This window comes from Falco rusticolus, chromosome 2 (assembly GCF_015220075.1).
Source record: "Falco rusticolus isolate bFalRus1 chromosome 2, bFalRus1.pri, whole genome shotgun sequence".
Taxonomy (NCBI): Eukaryota; Metazoa; Chordata; class Aves; order Falconiformes; family Falconidae; genus Falco; species Falco rusticolus.
The window spans coordinates 804,991-827,986 of record NC_051188.1 but is presented as its reverse complement, the minus strand read 5'-3'; the positions used below and the strand labels follow the sequence as shown (position 1 = coordinate 827,986).

General features: G+C 46.4%; 1 protein-coding gene across 2 annotated transcripts; it reads right to left on the bottom strand.

The window, feature by feature from the left end:
• Positions 1–100: 100 nt before the first annotated feature.
• Positions 101–17,984, bottom strand: RNF169 (ring finger protein 169). 2 transcript variants are annotated; one of them, XR_005102579.1, is made up of 6 exons: positions 17,185–17,255; positions 10,142–10,288; positions 9,112–9,224; positions 8,311–8,410; positions 2,697–6,191; positions 101–1,471 (listed from the first exon to the last, which is right to left on the bottom strand). XR_005102579.1 is itself a non-coding variant. In XM_037377003.1 (6 exons), the coding sequence occupies exons 3-6, from the start codon at positions 10,217–10,219 to the stop codon at positions 4,980–4,982; spliced, it is 1,503 nt and encodes a 500-aa protein (XP_037232900.1). In that variant the 5' UTR covers positions 10,220–10,288; positions 17,185–17,261; positions 17,753–17,984; the 3' UTR covers positions 101–4,979. The 2 variants fall into 2 exon arrangements, 1 of the variants encoding a protein (XP_037232900.1); XM_037377003.1 differs by adding an exon at positions 17,753–17,984 and having other exon boundaries at positions 101–6,191; positions 17,185–17,261.
• Positions 17,985–22,996: the final 5,012 nt, after the last annotated feature.

The window sequence follows — 22,996 nt, the reverse complement described above, 5'->3', positions numbered from 1 at the left end:
ACAACCTCATTCAGCCAGGGGAATCTGTAACCCAATGGGGACAGGCAGAAGTAAGATCCTGCTTGTTTCCAAGCGCAGCAACTTGAGCAGAAACAGGTAGTTTACTGTCAGAACCTGGTTTTATTCTGTTTTAACCTCGGCCTTTGTCCTGCAGTTAAAAGTCCTCGTTGCTGTTAAAATGTACATGTTATTTGTACACAGTTGGCATATTTCTGGTTTGTGACAATTTTTTCGCAAGCAGGATTTACTCTGTTCCAAATAACAGAAGCCACAACATGACAGACGCCTGCATGTCATTTTACCCACACATTTTACACATGCAAGTCAACAGTCCTTCAGTAACTTCCATTGGTTTTAAAAACATTCAGATGAAGCCACGGTGGTTCAGCTGAGACCCAAAACGACCGTTAAGTCTTCTACTACCCCAGTGCTCTGCTGGCAAGCTGAAAAGAACACGAAAGCACAACGATTTAAAGCATTATTGGAAAAAAAGTGTAGCAACATCTAGATTTGTTTTGAACAGTTTGACAGTAAATACCAAGGAAACCAGGCATACACAACCCCCCTTTGTCACCACCTGAAGGTTTTCCTGTTTGCATAGTGAAGAGCTAATCCTAGAGCTGATGCTTCGCGGTGTTTTACAGACACGGGGAAGAGAAAGGTTTGTGTCAGATGCATGTGACACGTGGGGATCATCCCGGCTTCTGTGCTGTAGTTCAAACCGGCATCATGTCCCAGTTCCACCCAGCTGCCATCCGTGGGGACAGCCCACGGGTCTCCATCACGGTGCCATGCGAGACCCTTGGGGTCTCACAATTAACAGTTGTTAATTTTTGTCCCCCAGCGGGTGAGAGGGGCTGGGTTTTCATGAAGCGCTTCCCCCTGTGCAGGGGATAAGCTCCTTGACGACCTTTTGCCTGGGAGATGGGACGAGGCTGTTGGAGCGTCCAGGCGGGGCCCTGGGGCCCTCGGAGCACTGCTAAAGGCTTGGTTTTAACATCAGTGATAGTCTTTAAGGCTTCAACCTTCCCCTTTCTTTCATTGAGAAAATACAAAGAAGCACTTGTTCAAGCGACACTTCATGATTACTGTGCACTGCATGTACAATAGCATTTGAAGAAAAATACTGACAATATAGAACAACATTATACAATCATCTGGCATGATCCCTTCTTTTGGCACTTTTCCTTCATTTATCTGATCTGACTCCATACACGGACCTTTCCATACGGCTTTTCCCGGGTAGAGCGCTCCGGAGGGTCAGAAAGCAACTTTCCAGAGTCAGTGGCATCTTTGGCAGACACTTCTGTTGTCAAACCGACCCCAGCCCCTCCAGTGCTACTGGCAGTGCAATCTCTTGACCTGCTTTTTTTCTCGCAAGAGAAGACAGCTGCACATTTTGGGAGGCTGCTCACACACCCGCGCTGTCCCACAGCCGGCAAGGATTGCCTTCATCCTGGAGAGAAGGTGGCTGCAGAAAGGAGGAGGGTTAGAAATATGACTTTCATGTAAGTGTAAATAAATACTTCGTTTCAACTTAGGGCCTCTGCAGATCTTGTGCTGCATCCACCGTTCAGCAAGAGGTATTTTACTTCTCAGCTGGCGTTATTTGTGGCAAAGGTAGCGTCACACCTGACCTTTAAAGGATAGAGGCTGGGAATTCCTGCTCTTTTAAGTGTAATTATATACAATTATTTTTTTTGTGCAAGCTTACATACACTTAAGAGTGTTAAATTAATAAAACATTCATCCTAGCTTCACATTGCCTCAAGTCTCAAACCTGACACCACCTCGGGCGGACTTCAGCCGAGGGCAGTCGCACTCTTGCTGGCTCTGGAAGGCGGCGAGAGGGTCTGGGTGAGCTGGCTGGAAAACGGCCCGTGTTTTCCCCAGTCCTTAAGCAACTAGATGGAGAAGCGAGTGTAGAAACGCAGCCAGCAGCTTCATCAGACTAAAAACCTGTGGGCACGCCACCTCACAAGAAAAGATCGATCCCACTTCAATGCTTCCCTGAAAGCTGCTGCGACTGCAACCCCTCCGCGCCACGGCTGCGGCGCCACATCTAAAGGTCTCCTTCAATGCGGATGCAACGGACCATGCGGGATGCTCGGGGAGCCGAGCGGCGCTGCTGGGCCACGGGCTCTCCGTCGTGGGGGGAGCCAGCTGCCCAGCGAAGGTGAGGTCTGGGAAGCTGGGAGCACGAGGGGTCCCACTAAGTATTTTTGGCTGGGGACAAGCTCCAGCTCAGGCGTTGCCTCCCGCGCTTCTGCCCAGCTCGGATTTAGAAAGAGGAAATTAACACACAAAAATCTAAATATTTATGTAATCTTTTAAAAGGAAGATATTTAAGACACTGGCCTGGTGCACTGGACTGCAAAATCTATTTTAAGAGGGGGAAGAAAGGATACATTCAGTGTGTAAATCTAGTTGCTTGTGGAGTGGGCTTGCTCAGAGAGCACCCAGCAGCCCAAGCCTGGATGGAACCCACACAAGTGCCGCAAGAAAGAAGGAAACTCTTCAGGGGAGGCTGATTTGGGCACAAGGGGTTAACTGCGGGGAAGGGGCAGGGAGAAGGGGGCCTGTAAAAATAATTATTAATCTAAGTGCACCTGGGAAGTGCACGCTTTAGCTCAAAATGTTGGGAAAAAATGGCGTGAATTCTGAGTAAAAGCTGTGGGTTTCCCTCCTGAGCTTACTTCACTGTTAAAGGGCAGATCCAGGCCATCGCTGCTTCTCTCTGCACTGCTCTTCCAGGTCCGGTCAAGGCTCCAGTTACTTAATTTCCTTCCAGTTCACAGCTGGGTACTGGAGCCGGCTTCAGTTTGGGTCAAAAGCGCCTGCTTCAGTCAGCACCTAACGAGGCTGCGGTGCATGAGAGGCCATGGAAAGCCATCGCCCATGAGCCACAGAGGGCAGGCAGAGCAGGGCAGCTCTAGCCGGCCCTAGGTACGACTTTAAACATCCAGTAGTTTGTATGTTAAGGAGATACAAAGATAGATAGATAGATATATATTACGGAATCATTGCTATAAGATTTCTCAAAATGAAAGTGTCAATCTGTTGAAATATAGTATTTAAAATATATAAATTTTATCCATTAAAATATAAGATTTCTTTTTTTTTTTTTTTTAAAAAAAATCCAGTTCAATTAGGAAAAAGCACCAGGGTCCTCGCAGTTATGCAGGTATGCTGGGAGAGAAAAAGAAAACCAGTTCCCGTTTTCTTTTTAACCATTTAAGATGGAGGGAGAAATTCAACCATTTTTCAGACAGAGGAAATTGGGCAACGACCATTCTCTTAGGTCAAATCCATCTGTTTAAACGCATCAGCTGTCCTCCCTTCCCTTCACGCCACAGGTCACGGTAAGCTTGCCCCAGCATTGTGCTTCAGTTACAGCCTGAAAATACCGCTTGTCACCCAGCACACGGGTCAGCAAGGTTATTCATGCCACAGCCTCTGCCCTGGACGAAGGTCCCCGTGGGCACCGAGGGTCCCCAGTGAATACTCTGCAAGGCAGCTTCCAATAGCACGTTTAGAGCTGATGTTTGAGTCTGATGTCGAGAAATAATCAACAAAATTATTGTGCTGTTAACGGGTGATGGGGAAGATTGTTAGAAACACGAAGAGCCCAGAGGGTGGGCTGCCACTGAAGGCCACATCTGGGCAGACAACACACGCTCCACCAAGCACAGGCTCTGAGATAGCTCTGGTCCAGGCTGCTGTACCCAACTTCATGCCTTTAAGTGGAAATTTTTAAGTGCATCGCTCACCTGAGCTTTCTTAGTGGTTTGAACCTGAAGACAGCTAGCTCAGAGCAGGGGCAGGGCAGGCTTGCATTGCCCTGAGCGCCCACATCCGCGCGCCCGCAGGCTGGGAGGGCTGGGTTCCTGTCCCCGCTCTACGGCCAACCCATCAGGCGCCTGCGAGATGACTGGGAGATGACCGCGATGCGTCAGATACCTCGGGATGCCTCCTCAGGCTGCACTTGGACGTGTAAGGACAGGTCTTAGGTGTGCTGAGAGATCTCTTAACCGAGCAAGATCCTGCACGGTGTCAGCAGGGAGAACGTCCTTGCCTAATTCACCCAGACAGCATTTCCCTTTCTAGATTCTGATGTTCGTGGGAAGAACATGAAACCCCCTTCCCTTGGAAGAGGCAGGGACTGGGAGAAAGGCTGCATTTGCTCCCCACATCACAGCACCCAGCTGCTCTACCTGAGCTCTCTGCTGTGTCACTAACATGAATGTACAAGTTCCTATAAGGCTCTTCAGTAAAATCCCTATTTTATGTTTTTCTTCACTGCATTTGGCTTTCTGCTTAAGAGAAAATAATCTACAACCTGTACTGCTGGTGCAGACAGTGAGATACATTCATTTCTAAGTACTACGGGTGGATCTGTTGGTACTTCCTAGCAGAAACGTGGCTCAGCCTCCCTCCCCAGCAGCCCTCGAGTCACGTCATTTGAACACGCTGACATCAGTGACAGCCTGACCACCACAGCCAGCTGCAGCGTAAGGAAGGAAAGAAGGTAGGTAGAGGGGAGAAGACTGTTTCTAGGACAGACAAAGCCTACTTCCCACGAGTACCACTCTGCTTTCTCTTGGCATATTGAAGTGGCAAGGCAAGGAACAGATCAAGTCCTTATCCCGTACCCCACGTGTTGCTCACACAACCCTCCTAGCTGGGGAACCCAAATGTCGCTGACTGCACGTACAGGCATTGCAGTGTATTCACAGGGATGATGGACACTTCTCTCAGACCAATGGACCAGAAAGGCTGGAGGATTTTTTTTCTCATTCTCTCTTTCTCTTTTGCTAATCTGAAAGGACTCTGGCTTCTCTCTGAACTGGACCTACAAATGTCTTACCACCAAAATGAAAAAACAATTGTGTGGGTGGAACTATGACAAAAAATAGTTTTCCTCTAAGATAATCTGATAAACCTCATTGTCCTCTAGAAAGGCCACATGTCCACCAGTGCTACTTAGCACCCAGAGTGCTCTTCGACCGCAGCAGATACCGATCGACTCTGACTTTCCGCCTATCCACTGTCCTGTTCTCGCTGTCAAAAATCCGCTGCAGATGCAGGGCCAGCCTCCTGTCCTCCTCCTCTTGCTGGAGCTTCTGCTCCATCTCCCGCACCAAGCAATCCTCCGGAGGCAAGCCCACCTCCCCCGCCGTGTGCCTCAGTCTTTTGACAGAGCCATTGTGCTCCAAGTGCTTCGTTTTGCAGCGTCTCTTCCGGCCCCGTCTCAGCGACGGGGGCTGTTCCCCGATGATGTTCTCAACGGAATTGCAGGTGCTGTTCTGTACGTTGATCAATTCGCTGTTGTTCAGGCATTTCAGCTGCTTTTTCCCTGATGTCTTAACGGGAATTCCTAGTGTGCTGTTGTCAGGCAGGGATGCGCTGACACCCATAAGTCTTCTGCTTAGCATTTTCGGGCCAAGACTAAGACAGGATTTGTCCATGAACGCGTTCACTTTTAGGTCAGGGACTTCGGCCACCCGTGCATTTAGGGAGGTTACATTTGATCGTGCATCTGGTTCAGCAGCGGTGTCGTCTGTTGTTAAGGGCTGTGAATCTCTGTTCTTCTCATTTGCTTTTCCCAGCTTCGTTTCACTGATGGAAGGGAAGAAATCCAGCTCGGGGTGAGGCTCTCCTGTCGTGTCAGGTGGAAGGTGATCATCCTGCACTTGCGGCTGCTCTTTAGTGCAAGTGCTGGAGTTGGTCGTGTCAGAAACTACGACGTCTTCCCCGGGCTCTGAAGCCAAGGACGTAAGGGTAGCTTTAGAAAGAGTCTTTTTGATCTGGCGCTCCTGAAATATCTGCTCCCATTTTTTCAGTATTCTAGGACTGGCCTCGTAGGTGGTTGGCTTCTGCAGGCTCCGGTTCAGGTTTCTCGGAGTCGACTTGATAATGAGAGGGCTCAGGACTCTGCCGTCAGGAAGCCTCTTCGGAGGAGTACACGGGGAGCAGACGATAGGCTTGAAGTGGTTGAGCTCTTCTGAAATGCTGTCGTTGCTCTCGGGGCTGATGGATCGCTCTGGCTTGTGCAGGGCAGAGAGGGACGAAACGGGGTTGAGAACCAGGCGCTTCTCTGCCGTCAGGTCTGGGGCAGAGAGGCAGCGGTTGTTTTGGGTGGATGACAAAACTCCAACCAGTGGCGTCGACGTGCTGGTGATGGGTGGCACCTGCAAGGCAAGGCACAACAGCTCAGCAAGAGAAGAATACGGACAAGCGCGTGAGAGGAGAACAGGAGAACGTGAGGCTACCACGCTCAGCTCCTGCAGCAGGACAGCTGGAGAGCTCTCTGGAACAGCCCTGGCAGCCCCTGCTGGTCACGGCACCTTTCACGGCCGATAATCAACATCAGCAGGGGACACCAGGGTCCAGCACGACCTAAATTCATTTCAGCATGAGAGCTGTTCTTGCCACAAGTGGCAACCACTCCAACAGCAAAATGCTGAAGCAAGGCAAGACAAGGAGAAGCTAAGAAGCACTGCGCCACCCTGGCTGGAGGAAGCCATGCTCTTCAAGGGAAATAATCTCCAAAGGATTTTTGGCTCCCTACTAAGCTGTAGGATAGAAAGAATAAAAGACTCGGCCCAGGTTTAACACGCTGCGCTGCAAAACCTCACGAGAAAAAGGTGTTTAAATGCCTGAGGCAGATCGGTGGAATAACCTTGATGAGTGGTCCCAGACCACACCTCGGCCACCACAGGTCTCTGCCTGAGGCAGCCTCTAGCAGAGCTTCGGAGCAACACTTCTTGGCATCTCCAACACCATCCCCTAATGCCGCTACATCTGGAATGTGGCAGAATGCAGCCACAAATAAATCAGAAATAAACGCTGCACATACACGCCTGCAGATGGTATTATTCTTAACTCTAAGATGAAATGATTTTGTCCAGCAGCTAGCTGGGCTGGAACAACTATAGCCTTTCCCTGCTTAGCCCAAAAGACAGTTGTTTCTGCTAGCTTATTCTGAAGTCAAAATAAGCTTGTGGAACACTCTTGTAGTGCAACTCTGAATTGGTCAAGTCCATGCTAAAGGCCAGTTAAAGATTCTTGCTTTGAGCTCAGTCCAGCTCCTGTCAGCCTAGATGGGAACTGGACCAGGCTTTTAAATGCAGATTCTCTCACTATGGCGCACGCCCATAACCTCAGGGATGTCAAGCTAGGTGATCACCGGGGTCAGCTTCGTGTGCCCAATGGAGATTTCACCCTTTTCCAAGCAATATGCACTAACCAAACTGACCTTCCAAAGGATTGCAGAGGCTTTTGTTCCTTATGGGAACTCTGGAATTGAACCTTCTCCATCTCCATCTGGGAAGAAAGTGAGCGCAGGAAGGAGGGGTGGCAGCACGGGGAGGTGGAATATCCTAGCAAGCGGCTCTGGCAGAGCAGCGTTGGAGGTGGTCCTGTCTGAGAACTCACAGTTTTCATCATTTAAGCTGCTGTTGCAGCTACCAGGATCCCAGGGGCCAGAGAGGCACATTGGAAAGAAGGCAGAGTATGGCCCCAGAGACAGAGATTAGTACAAGAACAAGTGTGCAAAATTTCCTTCTGCTGGCAAAACAGAGGGGTCAGCGGTGCTGCCAGGCACTGTGCAAGGAAAGGTGTTTGCAAAGGTCACCTCCAATGAGTGAAGGGTACCCAGTGACTGCGGCTGGAAGAGCCTGGAAAACCTCCGGCTCAGATTTTCATTGGTGCTTCATGATCACTGCTCATTTTGAAGCACCGCAGTGCGCTGAAAAGCCAGCCCTATTGCACAGGGTAACAGATACCGTTAGTTTATTTGGGCTGCTGGAAGCAAAGGGAAGCAAGACCAGGCCAGCTCTAGGCCAGCTCTTCCCATTGCGTGGAAATGCAAAAGAAAGTATCCTCACATCAGCAGAGCAATGAGTTTTGCTCTGTTTAAACAGCTTTGGGAAGAACAGCAGAGAAAGGGGGAGCAAGAGAGGACTTTTCTCTAAACTTCTAAAAGATTTTTCTTTAATTGGCTGGGAATTCAGCCTTGAAAAGAAAATTAATTACAAAACAAAAGCATGATGAGTACTCTTCCAAATTCCAATTATCCTGCAATGCTAACAAACTACTCTGCAAGCTGTCTACTTTTTTGATAACTAATTTCTAACCTAACAGGTTTTCACTGTGAGCTGGGAGGAAGTGATTTGCCCCATGGTGATAACACAGCGCTGGCAGCACCACAAACACAGGATTTTATATCTCCAGACTACTGATGCTGCGTAACCTCAGGTAAAAACATTTTACACACAGAAAACCTATGCTTCCAGACGCAGCCCGTACCTTCGTTTTGTTGGCTGGGGCTGATCTCTGCCTGCTCTTTGATCTCTCCTGAAAGGTGTCGTTGCAGCTCCGACTCCTTTCCACCTTGGCGGTTAGGTTCCTGAAAAGCAGATGGGTGAAAACAGGAGACTGTTCGTGACCTTAAGAACAACCAGCCCAACAGCCCTGGCAGCAGCTACCTGTGGAGGAGGCATCAGCTTTGCCCTCAGGGTAAAGGGATCCAGAAATCTGGGATCTGCCGCAGAGTCCTGGTCTGTGCTAAAGGGCTCCACACTAAATGCACTGACACCTCCACCTGACCCCTCCACCGAGGGCTTGTAACTCATTGAGGTCTGAGCTAATGATGATGCTACGGAAACCCCTCTGCTTCTCATGTGAAAACAGTTTCTCAGCCGCTTCCACTGCATCATGCAACAGCTTTCACTGATAAGCTGTCTGGGGGTGATGCTATCTCTTAATATCTGTGCTGGAGAAGGATCCAGCACCCTTGAGTTCATCACACAGGATATTGTACTTCAACGATTTCTGTCATTTAAACCTACAGGCAATGATTTTTCTGCTTTATGGGACGAACCCTAACCTTGTTAACCCCCAGGATTTTATGACAGGCAGAGGGTAATCAGACAGGCGCTATATTCTACCAATTAGTTTGTTCTAAAATTCCAGAAAAAAAAATCCTTATTTTGGATTGGAACAATCATTTTAATTGAATGTAAAGCATCTCAGGTATGTTTAGAACAATGGTCAAAAGAACATCTGTAACGGACATCAATTGGCTTGAATAAAGTCTCAGCATCTTACCCTGAAAGGAAAGCAAAGGAGTAGGCACTGGTCTTGGAAACAAAAGCTGACCGATGTGTTTGCTTGCCCTGGAATGGTTCTTCGTTCTCTGAATCCGAGAGCCGTTCAGGAAACTGAAGTCAATCAAGGAAAAGTTAGCTGACATGTACAACAAAAAGAATCACTTGGAAAATAAAGCTCGCTCTTGCAAGGACAGTAAAGATCCCAAACCCCCCCATTCTGATTACACCTGGGGAATGCAACCTGCCAGCAGATACACGTGCTTGCGCAGCTCTCTTCACTGGAGCTGTAACAGCTCCAAGGCTGGCCACCAAAAGCATAAATAATGCAAAATAAGCACACAGCAACTATGTATAGCTGTCAATCATTGAAGAAAGTTAATTTAATGATCGAGAAAAAGTGAGGTAAACCTGCAAGAAAGGTGCTAACAGGACGTTATTCAGTACCCACATATCAGCCTATCAGTCTTTAAATCTTAAGAGCATTTCCTGTGGAATCTCACAACTGAAAGGAGAAATGGGCAGAACTCAGCATGAAGAATCTGTTGGACTGCAGTATCGTACACCTACACTGTAGATGATGCACGGAGAAATGTTCATGGAAATGCATATATGCTTGAAGACCAAGGATACGCAAAGCAGAGCATTTACCTCTACAGATTTATCTGCTCTGTTTGGAAGAGCTGCACCTTCAGTCATGAGTACAGTGGGTAAAAGTGGGGATTGAAACCACTAGAAGAACATCTGTAGTCATAAGAAACCTTAGAAGACAGTTCTCACAAACACGGATGTTCAGAATCTGTTAGCTCATAGCCTTCAAGGGCTACAAAGAAGTCAATCAAATAATCCTGGAAAGCTCCCCGTGTCAAAGGATGAAAGCTCCCTGTTTCAACAGGGAGCGACAGGAGACACTCAGCTAGTCAAGGTCTTAAAAAAAATGGTTCTTGTTCTAGGACTGAATTTTAGCAGCATTTCACCTACCAGTCAGTGTCGGTGATGTGGATAGGAAAGAGAAGCACAAGCTTACTTACACACTCTTGGTTCACTTTAAGCACTAAAGATTCATCTTTTTTCTGCTGTTCTTCCATTTTTTTTTTCCCTACATCCATGTCATCCAGAATGAACTTGTGAATCAGATCCTCAGAAGCTTTATCTTCTTGTAGCTTTTCTTCTCTCAGCTGGAAACAAAGCCAAAAGAGACGGTGTATTTAAGATGTTTTGAAGTCCTACATCTCATTGCCAACAAACGATTTTCCAAGAGTCTGGTCACATCATTTAATTTTGTGTCTCATTCCCCTGCTTTGGAGTACAGCCACTGCCTCTCCCTTGCAATAACGTGAAGACTGGTTTGTTTCTACAATGCTTTCACGTTCATGCACTCTACAGAAATATCACAGCTACTATCTTTGCAAAACGGCAAAGGCACTGTTGGGTCCAGGGTTTGACAGAGACTTCTCTGCCACACTATTTTCTAAAATAAGAGAGACAAAAGCTTTTGTCTACTTGTAGTTAAGCATACTGCAAATAAAAATGTGCAAACCAGTAGCTTCATGGCAGCTATGACATTTCAGTTTTAGTCTTCAAATGGCCCGCAACACAGTACACACAATTTAGCAGACGTATAGACAGCATCACCTAAATTAAAACTGGTTATAGACACAGCAATTCCCATGTTGAAACCTACATGCTGGATGAAATCCTATTGTTTCACTGACGTGCTGGGATGGGGAAGATCCAGAAAGATTACCTAACCTTCCGATGGCCAGCTGGAGGCCCAAAGATTATTTAGGTTATCAGCTGAAGTGCAAATGGAGATAAGTTCAAGTGAACGCCAGAATCTAGTCCACAAGGTACATGGATCCACAGGATCCCGCCTGCTGCATGTTGGAACAGCCGCTGCCTGCGCACCACGCCGGACAGACTGGCTTTTACCTCCTGGCTTCCTACTCTGCCCTGCGTCGTTAACCTCTTATCGAAAGCTCCTTGCTATTTTAATACATTCCTGAAGCTTAAGAAGCCTGATCCAAAGAAGGCACCAAGCACTTTCAGCCTTCTTGGTATCACCTCCTCTGAGGAGTACTTCCTCTGTATTTCCTTGCAGTTTTCTCTAATTCTAATGCATTCTCAGATGTTGCTACTTTTTACCACCCTGGCAATTCGAAAGGGCTACGACACAACATTATTTTATCCACGTGTGCTGTGCGACTACACTTCACAAACCTGAAGGCTGCCGAAGGAATCTGACCGAACTGCCAGGGCAGCTCTACACTGCACCTTGCTGCACTTCCCATCCTTTTTCTGCACTGAAGGCTTCTTTGCTGTGCCTTCTAACGCCTGCCTCTTCCATTAACTGCCAGTCCCGTCTACTCCCAGATCCCCTACCCGTTCTTCAGCTTGTGGAAGTTCAGTGTCCTGGTTTCAGTGGGATAGAGTTAATCTTCTTCTTAGTACAGTGCTGTGTTTTGGCTCTGATGTGAGAACAATGTTGATAGCGCACTGATATGTTTGGTTGCTGCTGGGTGATGTTTATACTAAGTCAAGGACTTTTCAGTTCCTTGGGCCCTGCCAGCCAGAGGGCTGGAGGGGCACAAGGGACGGGGAGGGGACACGGCCAGGACCCAAGCTAGCCAAAGGGGTACTCCATATCATATGGCGTCATCCTGAGTATATAAACTGGGGGAAGGAGGAGGAAGGGGGGCACATTTGGCATTATGGCGTTTGTCTTCCCGAGTACTCGTTAGGCGTGACGGAGCCCTGCTGCCCTGGGGATGGCTGAGCCCCTGCCTGCCCATGGGAAGCGGCGAACGAATTCCTTGCTTTGCTTTGCTTTGCTTGTGTGCGCGGCTTTTGCTTTACCTATTAAATTGTTCTTATCTCAACCCTTGAGTTTTACATTCCTTTCTGATCCTCCTCCCCATCCCTCTGGGTCAGGGGGAGAGAGCAAGCGGCTGCGTGGGGCTGGGTTGCCGGCCGGGGTTAAACCATGACATTCAGTTATAAGAAAAGTGGATTGCAGAGAAGTACACACACACACTTTCCTTCATTCCCTCTGGCGAGCACAATCCATCACTTAGAGATCCCTTTTAACCAACCAAGGTTGACTTCAGTGTCCACAAGCTCCTCCTGGCCAGGCTGTTCCTGCGGAGATTTCTTTCTTCCTGAACCAAAGGATTATCCCCAGCACAACTCCGCCTGTCCTGCCGCATTATTTTGCTCTTCCTTTACCTAAGGAATCAAACTCCCCATTTCTGCCAGGACCTCTTTTCTGCACACTTGCTACTCAAAACCAACAGACCCCCTTTTCCCCTCCTTTCCACCACCTTTTCCTGATGAAAAAAGCTCTGCAGTGCACACTTTGGATAACGCCATCCCATTGTCCCTGCCCAGCATAACGTGACCCATCTCCCTTCTCACTCATTACCCAGCCATTCACCCAGCTTGTGTCTCACCTCTTCCTCAGCTTCAGACATACACACAGGCCATGAATAGTCTACATGTATATGTATATATACCAGGTCCTCCCTCCTTCCTCCACCAAGCTCTGTGCATGTTACCCTCGCTTGGGACAAGAAGCCCGATCTTTGGTTGACAGGCCTCCATCATCCCAATGAGTCACAGCTATGGCTAAACACTAGGAATTCAAACACTCGATTACCCCTCACATGAGTGTAGGCATCTCACATCTTAAGAAGCTGCCCCGTTATGTTTCCTCTGATCTCCTCACACCGCCACAATTTCCCCCTGGCCTCCCAGGAGAGCCGTGCTGCAGGACCTTATGCCCTCCAGTATAGCTCGAGGCACCCACAGGCAGCTCCAGCACTGCACATAAAGGCAGTGGGCGACACTGCAACAACTCCTCATTCTTCCAAAAATACTTAGTATTTTTCTTCCCTGCTGAAGGGGAGCGGAAAAAAAAGCATGGACATGTGGATGACAAAGAAAATACAGTTCACGATGCATTACTCAAAAGCCTCGTTATGGTTTTCAGATTGGGAAGGACCCAAACCCTACTGACCACGAACCCCCAGAGACAAGGAAGAGAGGCAGGAGGAGAGAAGGCAGAAACCAGGACATCCCCCCCCCAGCCCCAGCCCCCCAAGTCTGGCTGATTGTGGGTGTTTAGCAAATGTTTTCAAAGATTGGTTTGACTTCTCATTTAGTTTTTTAAGATGTATCTTTAAATTCCTGGTCTATTAATAATCTCAAGCAATAACTACAACACAATGTCTGACTAATACAGATTACAGCCGCATGATGCAGACGTGATGAATAGTCTGCCGTATGTTTCATGAACAATATTTCTGCACTTTCAGGAGCCTTTTTTAAGTATCTGAAAAACAAGTTCAGATCAAGATTTATCATGAAGATGACTTTTTTGGCCAGCTGAAATACTACCCAACAGTTGTGTCCCTTCCGTCATGGAAGAAAGCTGTACGGAAATGTTCACTTTTTTTTGTCTCACTTATGCAATTATACTCAATTCCAAAATCTAAAGCCACAAGCATGCATGTAACAACATACAGGAATATTTAAGGATTCTGGGCAAACTCATGGCACAATTAATGTGAGGTGCAAGCACAAGCTCTGCTGACAGTGAGAACAGCAACAACAGGATCCTAATGCTGATTAATGGGATAAAGAAATGAATTTGGGTCCAGAATTCAGGTTGCAAACAAAAGCAAACTCTAATGATAAAATTGGTACTAATTAAAAAACGTAATTTTAAGTAACCTAATGTAAATTGTCTCCCAGAGAATTTACTGACAAACATGGCAATGCTGTGCCAGGACATGAGGCGTAGAAACTGAAACAAGCTGGCGTGGAACACCTATACTGGGAGGAATATCTTATCTGAGCAGCATCTTTGAAGTACTGGATGCAGGACCATCAGCTGCTATTAGCAGTACGGTTATCAAAAAACACATTTTAACCTGTCTGTAGCCCTTCTGGATACTGGAACTGCAGGAAAAAAACATGCTGTATAAGCAATCGATAATTTTTTTCTCAAAAATTGCCCAAGAAATGATAATTTCAGGACCATCATTCTCAATGCTAACATCCATTTCCAAAAGTTTTGCAAACTCACGTTTGACATCTTCTCTTCACTCCATAAACTGTCCGGGTTTGCTTGCTCACTCCTTGAGCCTGCTCCATCTACCCCTGCTGCTGGAAAGCTGCATGTCAGCACATGCCTCAGGTAGGAGTTTCCCTCCTGATGGTGTGTGATTACAAGCAACAGACTGCTTGTGATAGACAGTTTAACAGGATGAGTTAGGTTTTTAGTACACAGAAACAATATCCTCCTTTGGAAAAATATAAAATACAAGAGCACCAAGTGCGCTGTGTAAAAGAGAAAAAAAAATAATCTCACTATACTGCACAGACGGCAAACATTTAATCTCATTTTGAAAGTCAGTTGAGAAAATTACCCTATGAGATTATCCACTTCAAATAAAAATTCTTCAGTACATAATTATGCTAACTACTTTGTTTTCAACTGCAAAAGACTGGGAAGCAGGTCAAGAGCTAGAATTTATAAAACAACTCACATCTGGGAGATGTAAAAGCTTTTGAACACTCCTCTCCCTTCCTCAGGAGGAAAGCCAGCACGGGTTATCCCTGTTTCATGGGCAGGAAAGCCGAGATGAAACCCCTTGCTCTGACACACAGAGGGAAGCCCAGTTATACACAGGCTTCAATTCCCAAACTGGGACAAAATTCTCATCTCCTACTGCCTAACTTACAAGTTCAGAGACACCAAGAAACTCTCGCTAAGTGGCAACAGTCACAATTTTGCCTGGAATAAGGAAAAAGCGTGAGTGCGTCATCAGTTGCCATTTTGTCAGCAAAATTACGTTGCCCTTTCCTCTTTGATGATGATTCAGAAAATCTCCCCCTCCACACCAGCTCTTTCAGACAAGGTTCATAAAAAGCGAGTTTAAGTCAGCAGAGGAAAGGAGCCTATCCCCCTTCCGCTAGCGAGCCAAAAGGGGAAGGCAACAGGCTGAACAGGAACAAGACAAAACCATGCCCCAAACGCCAGAAAACATGTTAAAGTATTTCCTTTTGACTGGTGGCAAAGTGAGAAGTGCTGGCACTGGACTGCACGTGGCAGCTTTTTGCTGAAGTTAAGCAGTAGATGCAAAAACCTCTTCAGCTGCAGTTTGCCTAGGCTTCAGATGGGATTACTTGGACTTTATAGATAACATTTAAAGTTGGTAACGGAGTCGATTGGGATTAACAAGTGGTAACAAAGTACCCGCTTTGTCCTGCACTGGTACAATGCTCCTATGGGGGTTTTATGGACCATGGGAGAGAGAATGGTTTAATCCTTCCAGAAGATCCAGATATGCATTAGTCTGGAGGCACTGGGAAGAACTGCAGAGCTAAGATCTGCCTCAGTGACCTCAGGTGGTTCCTGCTTCTCTGGACAACTGGGAAATTCTGGCCTTGCAGCTGGACAGAAGACATCAACCAACAAGTCTGGCAGGACCAGTGATGAGTTAGCTCCAATACCATCACAGAAAGTCTCACAGTCACTATTAGGGAGAGATTTATAAAACCCTAGCGAGGTTTACAATTAATACCTATACAAAAAGCTTTATTTCTCCTTTAAGCCAAAGATACCCTGAGTATACTCATCCTAAAGGTTACAGTGAAAAAAAAGTTAAATTGCCAAATACAGTGATACATGTTTAAGTTAGTTAATAAACTAGATTTTTATGTAAGATTTCAGTGCACTTAAGCTGCTGACTAAATCAACCATTTCTCAGCACAGTGTCTTACCTTTGCTACAAGTGCTGCAAGCCACAAGACTTTGCTTTCAAAGCGTGCTTGTCTACCTAGCGAAAGTTATCTGGACGAAAGAAGAGTCTGCATTCCTTAAGATGAGTTAACGAAAGGTCAGCCAAAGTTATCCTAGTAACTTGTAGTGACACTGCCCATCAGTGTCACTGCTAATGCCACACATGGAGAAGCAGGAAGGAGAGAAGACCCTTCCACATTTTTTAATTGTCTCCTCACACATATGCATTTCCCAGGCTTGTTATTTACCTTAAATATCTAAACAGTATTTCCCTACTTAGCATCACTCAGTGGACCAGGCTGTTATTCTGACTACACATCAGCTTCCCAACCCTTGTTGAGATCTTCAAGTTAAAACCCAAAGAAAATTCTTCCATGAGGAAAAACGCCATTCCTTTTCCCCAGCAGGTAAACTAACCAGCCAGAGGCTGGACCCATCTCAAGGCAAAACACCGTCACAGAGATCAAGGCCCCGAAACAGCGATTAAATCTATTGACAGAGACGAGACAGCAGCAGCAGGGCAGAGTCCACATTGTTTTGGCAGGACGGCAGGCAGGTCCCAGCAGCGGAAGGGATGATAGCAGCAGAAGCTACGAGCGGCAACGCAAATGTTTTAGCAAGTTACAGGCGACTCTCAGGAGAGGGGTTGCAATGGAAATCATTATCCGCTCACTGCTTTCACAGCAATGTTTCTCACTTTAAAAGCAGCCAATTTCCATAAATGACTAGCCGCTGGAGATGTTTCAATGATTTAATTTAAAAAACTAAAATCCCTTTTCAAATGTAGAAAATATTTTACCAGAATTTAACACAGCTGAAAAGTTTTTCTTCCCTTCTCAGTCTTTTTGTCTTTAAATGACATTTTATGCTTGCCTAAAAACAGAGAGAAAGCTCCAGTTTGGAACAGGTTGTTTCTGAGAAGGATGTTACTGCAGGAGATGCCTTACCCTGCAAAAACCTTTATGGAATTACATCCACAAATACTGATGCTCTAATAAACCCTGTACAACCCAACAGTCGCTCCAGGTCCACCAAGGAAGGTACATTTCCATGTTCTGGAAGGCAGCCTAACAGCAAAATCTGGCTTCTACATGCTCAATTCCTGCCAACATTCTCCTGAACTAGCTGAACAGCATAAAGGGAATAAATGACCTTTGTTACAGAGCAGGAATAAAAAGCCCTTCAAGTTTCCTTATAGGCAGGATGGCATTCCTGCAGGAAATCCACGTTATTCCGAAAGAAAAACTGCAATTACACAGAATACTGTACCTTCCTTAGCTGGCTTTCATATTCTTCTCGGAGTTCCCCTGGTTTGCTTAACTTAATGGGTGCTCTGAATATAAAGTCTGGAAAAAGAAGGAAAAAAAAGGAAACACTTTTTAGTGCACGATGACTGGTGGTGTCCATTATTTCCCAAAAAGGGTAAGCTCTGCACAGACTGCACAAGAGGTTCTGCAGCATTTTTTCAACCACGTATGTTTATATTATGACCCTGCTGTCAAAGCTCTGTTTAACATACCATTTTGCACTTCCACAGTTGCTTTTGAGATTCTCAAGAGTTCTTGACAAGTGGTTAAGCGATCAGGGGAGTATTAGGAGGATGTAAACACAGAGGTTAAGTAACAACCCTGACATGTCCCAGGGGAATCTGAGTCCTAGGTATAAAAGCAGGCTTTAAACATCTGCTCCAGCCAGACACCCAGGAAACACAGGCTGACAGCAGCAGCACAACACCCCCAATTCACACTCATGCCCTTCTGCCATTTACACGGACACATCAAGAATACTCTCTATTTTCTATATAAATGGTGTTTTTACTTCTCCATGTCCCCTTCACCTTCACAGGCGTTTGCAGTGCTGTCCTGCTGGTCCGGAGCAAGCACAGCTTTTATTCCACTTGCAGTGCACTCCCTGAGGTCAATATTTTGAAGCTGGTCGGGCAGGCTGCTCCGTCTGGCAGGAATTCCCCATCTTGCTCCAGCTTCCTCCCTTCCCCCTTGGGAATTCAGGAACCAAAAGCACACTGGCACGCGGTTATAGTTTAACCTCCATCCCTGGAGTTTGTTACTCCCCAAATGACTCCCTTCTTAATGTCGGCTTCAAAGCTCCCTCCCGCTTCTGCGCAGCGCAAGTCTGGGCAAGTTACACTACAGTCGGAGGAACTTGGATGGGAAAGGGAACAACTGGAATAAAACAACAAGCCCTAAACAACCGCTCTGGCTCAGCCTGTATCAGTACTCCAGGCAGGGTGCAGCCCAGCTCACCATCCCGATGTGCTATGATCAGGATGAAATGGGTACGAGTAAGGAGGAAACATCAGTGGCATTTCCTTTTCCCAGCTTGCTAAAATCGAGGGATATAAACCAGCAGCTCCACCGCATGTTTTATTTAGGAAGCATTTTTATTCCTCAAGCACATTGGCCCAAAATGAAAGGTTCATGGTGGGGTAAGTAAATCAAACGCCTGGCAGCTGACTGCCCCGGCAGGCATCCTCTGGTTCACAGCCACCATTGCCTCCTCCCTGGGAACAAGTCACAGCCCTGGTGCCGAAACATGCAATTTAAAATCTGATTAAATCCTGTTTTCACCTGTCCTGCTTTCCACTGGTTTGCTTTTAAAAGCAGAGGAAAGCCCCATATCAGTCCCTCCCCACCGGTGAGTGTGAGTGCAAACTCCGGAGTTTCCGGCTCGAGTAGCTCTGGAGAGGGAATGCTGCCAACACCAGAGCTGAACAAATCACAAAGCATTTCTTTAACAGTTGCTTTAAAATTGAGGAAGAAAGTCTCTCCTCATCAAATATTAAGCATATTGATTATATGTTTGGTTTTTTTTTTTAAGAAAACGAAACAACAAGCTGCTATTCCCTCTTACTTGCACGCCTGCGCGAGCTAGGCTTGTTTTTAAAGGAAAACATCCAAAATGTCCCAACATGTGTGATAAAAATCCTGAGTGGTGGCGATGCTGAGAAGGCCAGGCTGCATTCCTTGCTCCTGCTTCCGCGCCTGCAGCCGGCTGCACTGGAAACTTTCCACCGGCTTCTCAAAACGTTTTTTTCAATTGTGTCTTTGAGCAGTTCCAGTTCTTTGTGAATTTTATCAAGCTGAATTTCCACTGAGACAGTCCCAAGAGCAGCAGCAATCTGTAACATGCCCGCAGCGAGCTTCAATTACTTCTGAACGTTTAAGGCTTGTCTCAGACCTTATCTTCATAGCTAAAAAGGTATATTTTTTTCCCTCCAGGGGAATAAAATAAAAATAATAAAAGCGTATGAGCTAACCTGCGGGAAACAGGCAGCAGTAAGGACAAGCCACATCAACTGTTTCATTGGTTACATGGGTTTAGCAAGCCAGAAGAGATTTTAAATAATGGAACAACGTTTATCTATAAAGTTGTGCTGGTTTAGCTAAAGTGGTCCAGCACCAGGCAGAGGCAATTTTACCTGTAGTATCTTTATGCCCCAACTTGTGTGTTTTTACAGATGGGTCAAAAGAGATGAGACCCTAAATTTCTAACTCTCTGTAAAAGATGAAAGCAAAAATGTATGCACAACTGTGTATCTATGATTACAACACTCCATTATATTTTCTGGGGTAAACTGATGCTGCATGGTGGCTGCCCGCAGACAAGGATGCTTCTGTCGGCACAGAACCACTGCAAATTGAACTAGACCAGTCCTTGCACTGGGATGCAGCCGGGGAGGAAGGCGAGATGACCAGAGCATTGCATCTGTTTCTCCAGCACACCTCCCCGTGCTGATTCTGGACGTTCAGGTCCAGGACAAGGCTGCTCAGCTGGTCTGATGGGTGGTACAGCCTAGGAGAACAATGAAATGGGTAGGATGATGGAAGAAAAGGCCTTCTACTTGATTTTGCAGCAAAACTCCTTCTTGCTCTTCCTTTCAAGTGATCTGTGGGTGATCAGTAACGGTTCCTGAATGGAGCTGACTCTGAAGGGCTGTTGGGAAGACTGGCACTGGGATGCTCCTTCCGAGCATGGTGATAGCTGCAAACCAGTCGCAGTGGCAGGATCAAAACTGGCATCCTGCTCTTTCACGCTGGCAGACAAGAGTTTCATCCTATTGTGCTCAATCTTGGAAAAAACAATTGATTTCTGCACTATTTGAGAGGACAAAAGATTTTCTAATTATTTAACGCTGGTTCTCTTTGTAAGAGGCATTTGACTTGCAGCCTCAATCCCCTTGAATGACTCCATCCTTTCGACGTTAGCACAGAAGTGTGCATTACACACCGTCACCGTTAATCTGTACTCCCGACCAGCGGATTTTATATTTACTGGCAACAGAGTCAGAAAGATCCATCTGGTGAATTCAGCAACAAGGGTTGAATAAAAATAAGTTGAACTTGATTCAGAAAAGCTTCAGTCCCCTGTCTGTCGTTCAGAGGCTCCTGGGTTTTGCCAAATTGATGCCATCCGGCAAGTCAAAGCTCTGCCACCAGTGGCAGCGAATCCCCCTCAGCCCCAGCTTCCACGTCTTCGTAGCTTCCTCCTCCCCTTTATTCCAGGCAGGGCTAACCAAAACCTTCAGGTTTTCACTGGTTTTCCTTTTAATTTCCAGCTGTTAAGTGTTTATACTTGCAGATGAAGATGACATCTTAATGTTTTCAAAACACAAAACAAGAATGTAGAAGTTTTCTGAAGAGGGAGAGGTTTGGAAACAGTTTTCCAACAAGAGTAGTTACTCTAGTTCTTTTGAAAGGATGTTAACTAAACTACATGAAAATATGAAGGCATACTTCATATATGTATATACACATACACACACACTTCAGCACCGGTGCACTAGGGCATATTTGTAAACAAGAAATTAAAACTCAGAATTTTGGCCACAAATCTGCAACTTCCTCTTAAGTGGAAGAATCAATAAGGTGGGAGCTGTAGGAAGACTTTGGGGTTTCACATACCAGTATGACAACATGCAGCATCGCTGGCCCCACTTTCCTGCCCTGCTGTGGGCATCTGTGGTCCAGCAAACCAGAGATGGGAGCTAGGGCAAGCTAAGACTGATCTACTGAAAAAAAATAATGCAACTCGCCAAAAAGTTGGGTTTTTTTTCATCCCAAAGCAGCTCCCATAATGTGACAGGCTCCATACCAGTTCTCAAGCAGAGGCAAATGGGACAAAAATAGGTTTAATCTAGATTTGAGCCTGGAGTTTCGGCTGAAGCAAAAGATGACACTAAAAAATATTACTGTGGTGGATGGCTGTTAACATACTGTCATTTCTTCCCCACTTGCTTCATCCTAAATAGGCTAGTTCCAATAATTTCAATAATCTTCCCAAGGTAAGTCTTTCCAACAGATTTTCATAGAATCACAGAATAGTTTGGGTTGGAAGGGACCCTCAAAGATCATAGAGTTTAGCCCCCCTGCTATGACATCTTCCACTAGACCAGGTTGCTCAAAGCCTCATCCAACCTGATCTTGAACACTTCCAGCAATGGGGGACCCACAACTTCTCTGGGAAACCTCTGCCAGTGTCTCGTCACCCTAAAAAATGTCTTCCTTATGTCCAGTCTAAGCCTACTCTCTTTCAATTTAGAACTGTTGCCCCCTGTCCCACCGCTCCCTGCCCTTGCCCAAAGCCCCTCCCCAGCTTTCCTGTCGGCCCCTCCAGGCACTGGGAGCTGCTCTAAGGTCTCCCCGCAGCCTTCTCCTCCCCAGGCTGCACAGCCCCAGCTCTCCCAGCCTGTCCCCACAGCAGAGGGGCTCCAGCCCTCTGACCAGCTCCGTGGCCTCCGACGGGCCCGCTCCGACAGGTCCGTGTCCTTCTGATGCTGAGGACCCCCGAGCTGGATGCAGCACTGGAGGGGTGTCTCACCAGAGCACCGTAAAAGTGGAGAATTTCCTAATTTTGCTGGATTTATGTTCCAAATGGAGCAATCCAGCTCCCCAAGCACTGATGCTGGAGCACAGAAAGCATTACTGCCTCTCGTTCCGTTTCTGCATTCTCAAAAGCTTGGCTCGGGGAGCCAGGAAAAGGCACACAAAGCCACCAAAAAGTGGATCAATACATGCATTAAAAGCAAGACAGAAAGCAAAAAAGTCCATCAGTTAATGGGAAGAAGGCAGAAAAATAGTTGTACAGTGAAAGTTTAAGTGTTCAGAAGAGTGATGCTTTGGTGTTTACCAAAAATCAACTGTGATCAGGTACTTTAAGAAACAGGAGCGCAGAAGCAAGAAGTAAAAATGGCACAAAAAGTGCAAAGGAAAGGTATTCAGAACTCTCTTGAATACTGTTTCTCATCCATATGAATGATCTGTCTCGCCTGGTTTCTCTGGACAGCTGACAGTGAATGCCAGCCTGCAGGTTTCACATGATTCACGTACAGTAAATAGGTCTTACGGTAGGATTTATAAAATTTGTGTTCTCTAGTGGTATAAGTAGATGAAAGGCCTTTCAAACTAAAAGGAATGTACCACGTTCAAGAATACAATAGCCTGCAAATGAAGGACCTCTCCAGGGACGTGGCCAAGAACTGGTTGATGCCTCTGCCTGATGTGCTGAGAGCCAGTCTCAGCGAAGATGGGAGTTGTTCGAGCCATATTGGGTATAAATCCCAAAGATGTGCTCCTGCTAGTAGCAAACCCCAGGAAGCAGCTTTGAATAAAAGAAGAGACGCTGTCTGGGGATGCGACAGAGAGAGAGAGAGAAGAGGTGGCTTTAGAAAGCTGGTGAAATCCCCCCTTGGTAAGTTCTAACTGTTTATGGTTGTCTTCAAGGCTTCCTGGAGCAAAGGGGTTTTCTTTAAGGCCATGGAGAAGTAGGGGAGCAAGAGGGGAAGCAGCTACTTGAAAACGGTAAAGCAGCAGGCTTAGTTTCAATATGCAAATGAGTACTACAGCCAGTTGTTTGCTCATTAGCAAGTATCTAGAAGGAAACAGGCAGACGACAAACTAATAGCAACGCTGTAAGAACGACTTGCATTAGTTCAATCCACTGTCCATCTTTGATGGCATAATTGAGGGGATGAGGGGAAACCAAGCCACAACATGAGTTCATCTCTTGGCGGGGTGAGAAGGTATTTTACCTGCTGTAGAGACCACAATACCTACAATTTTTC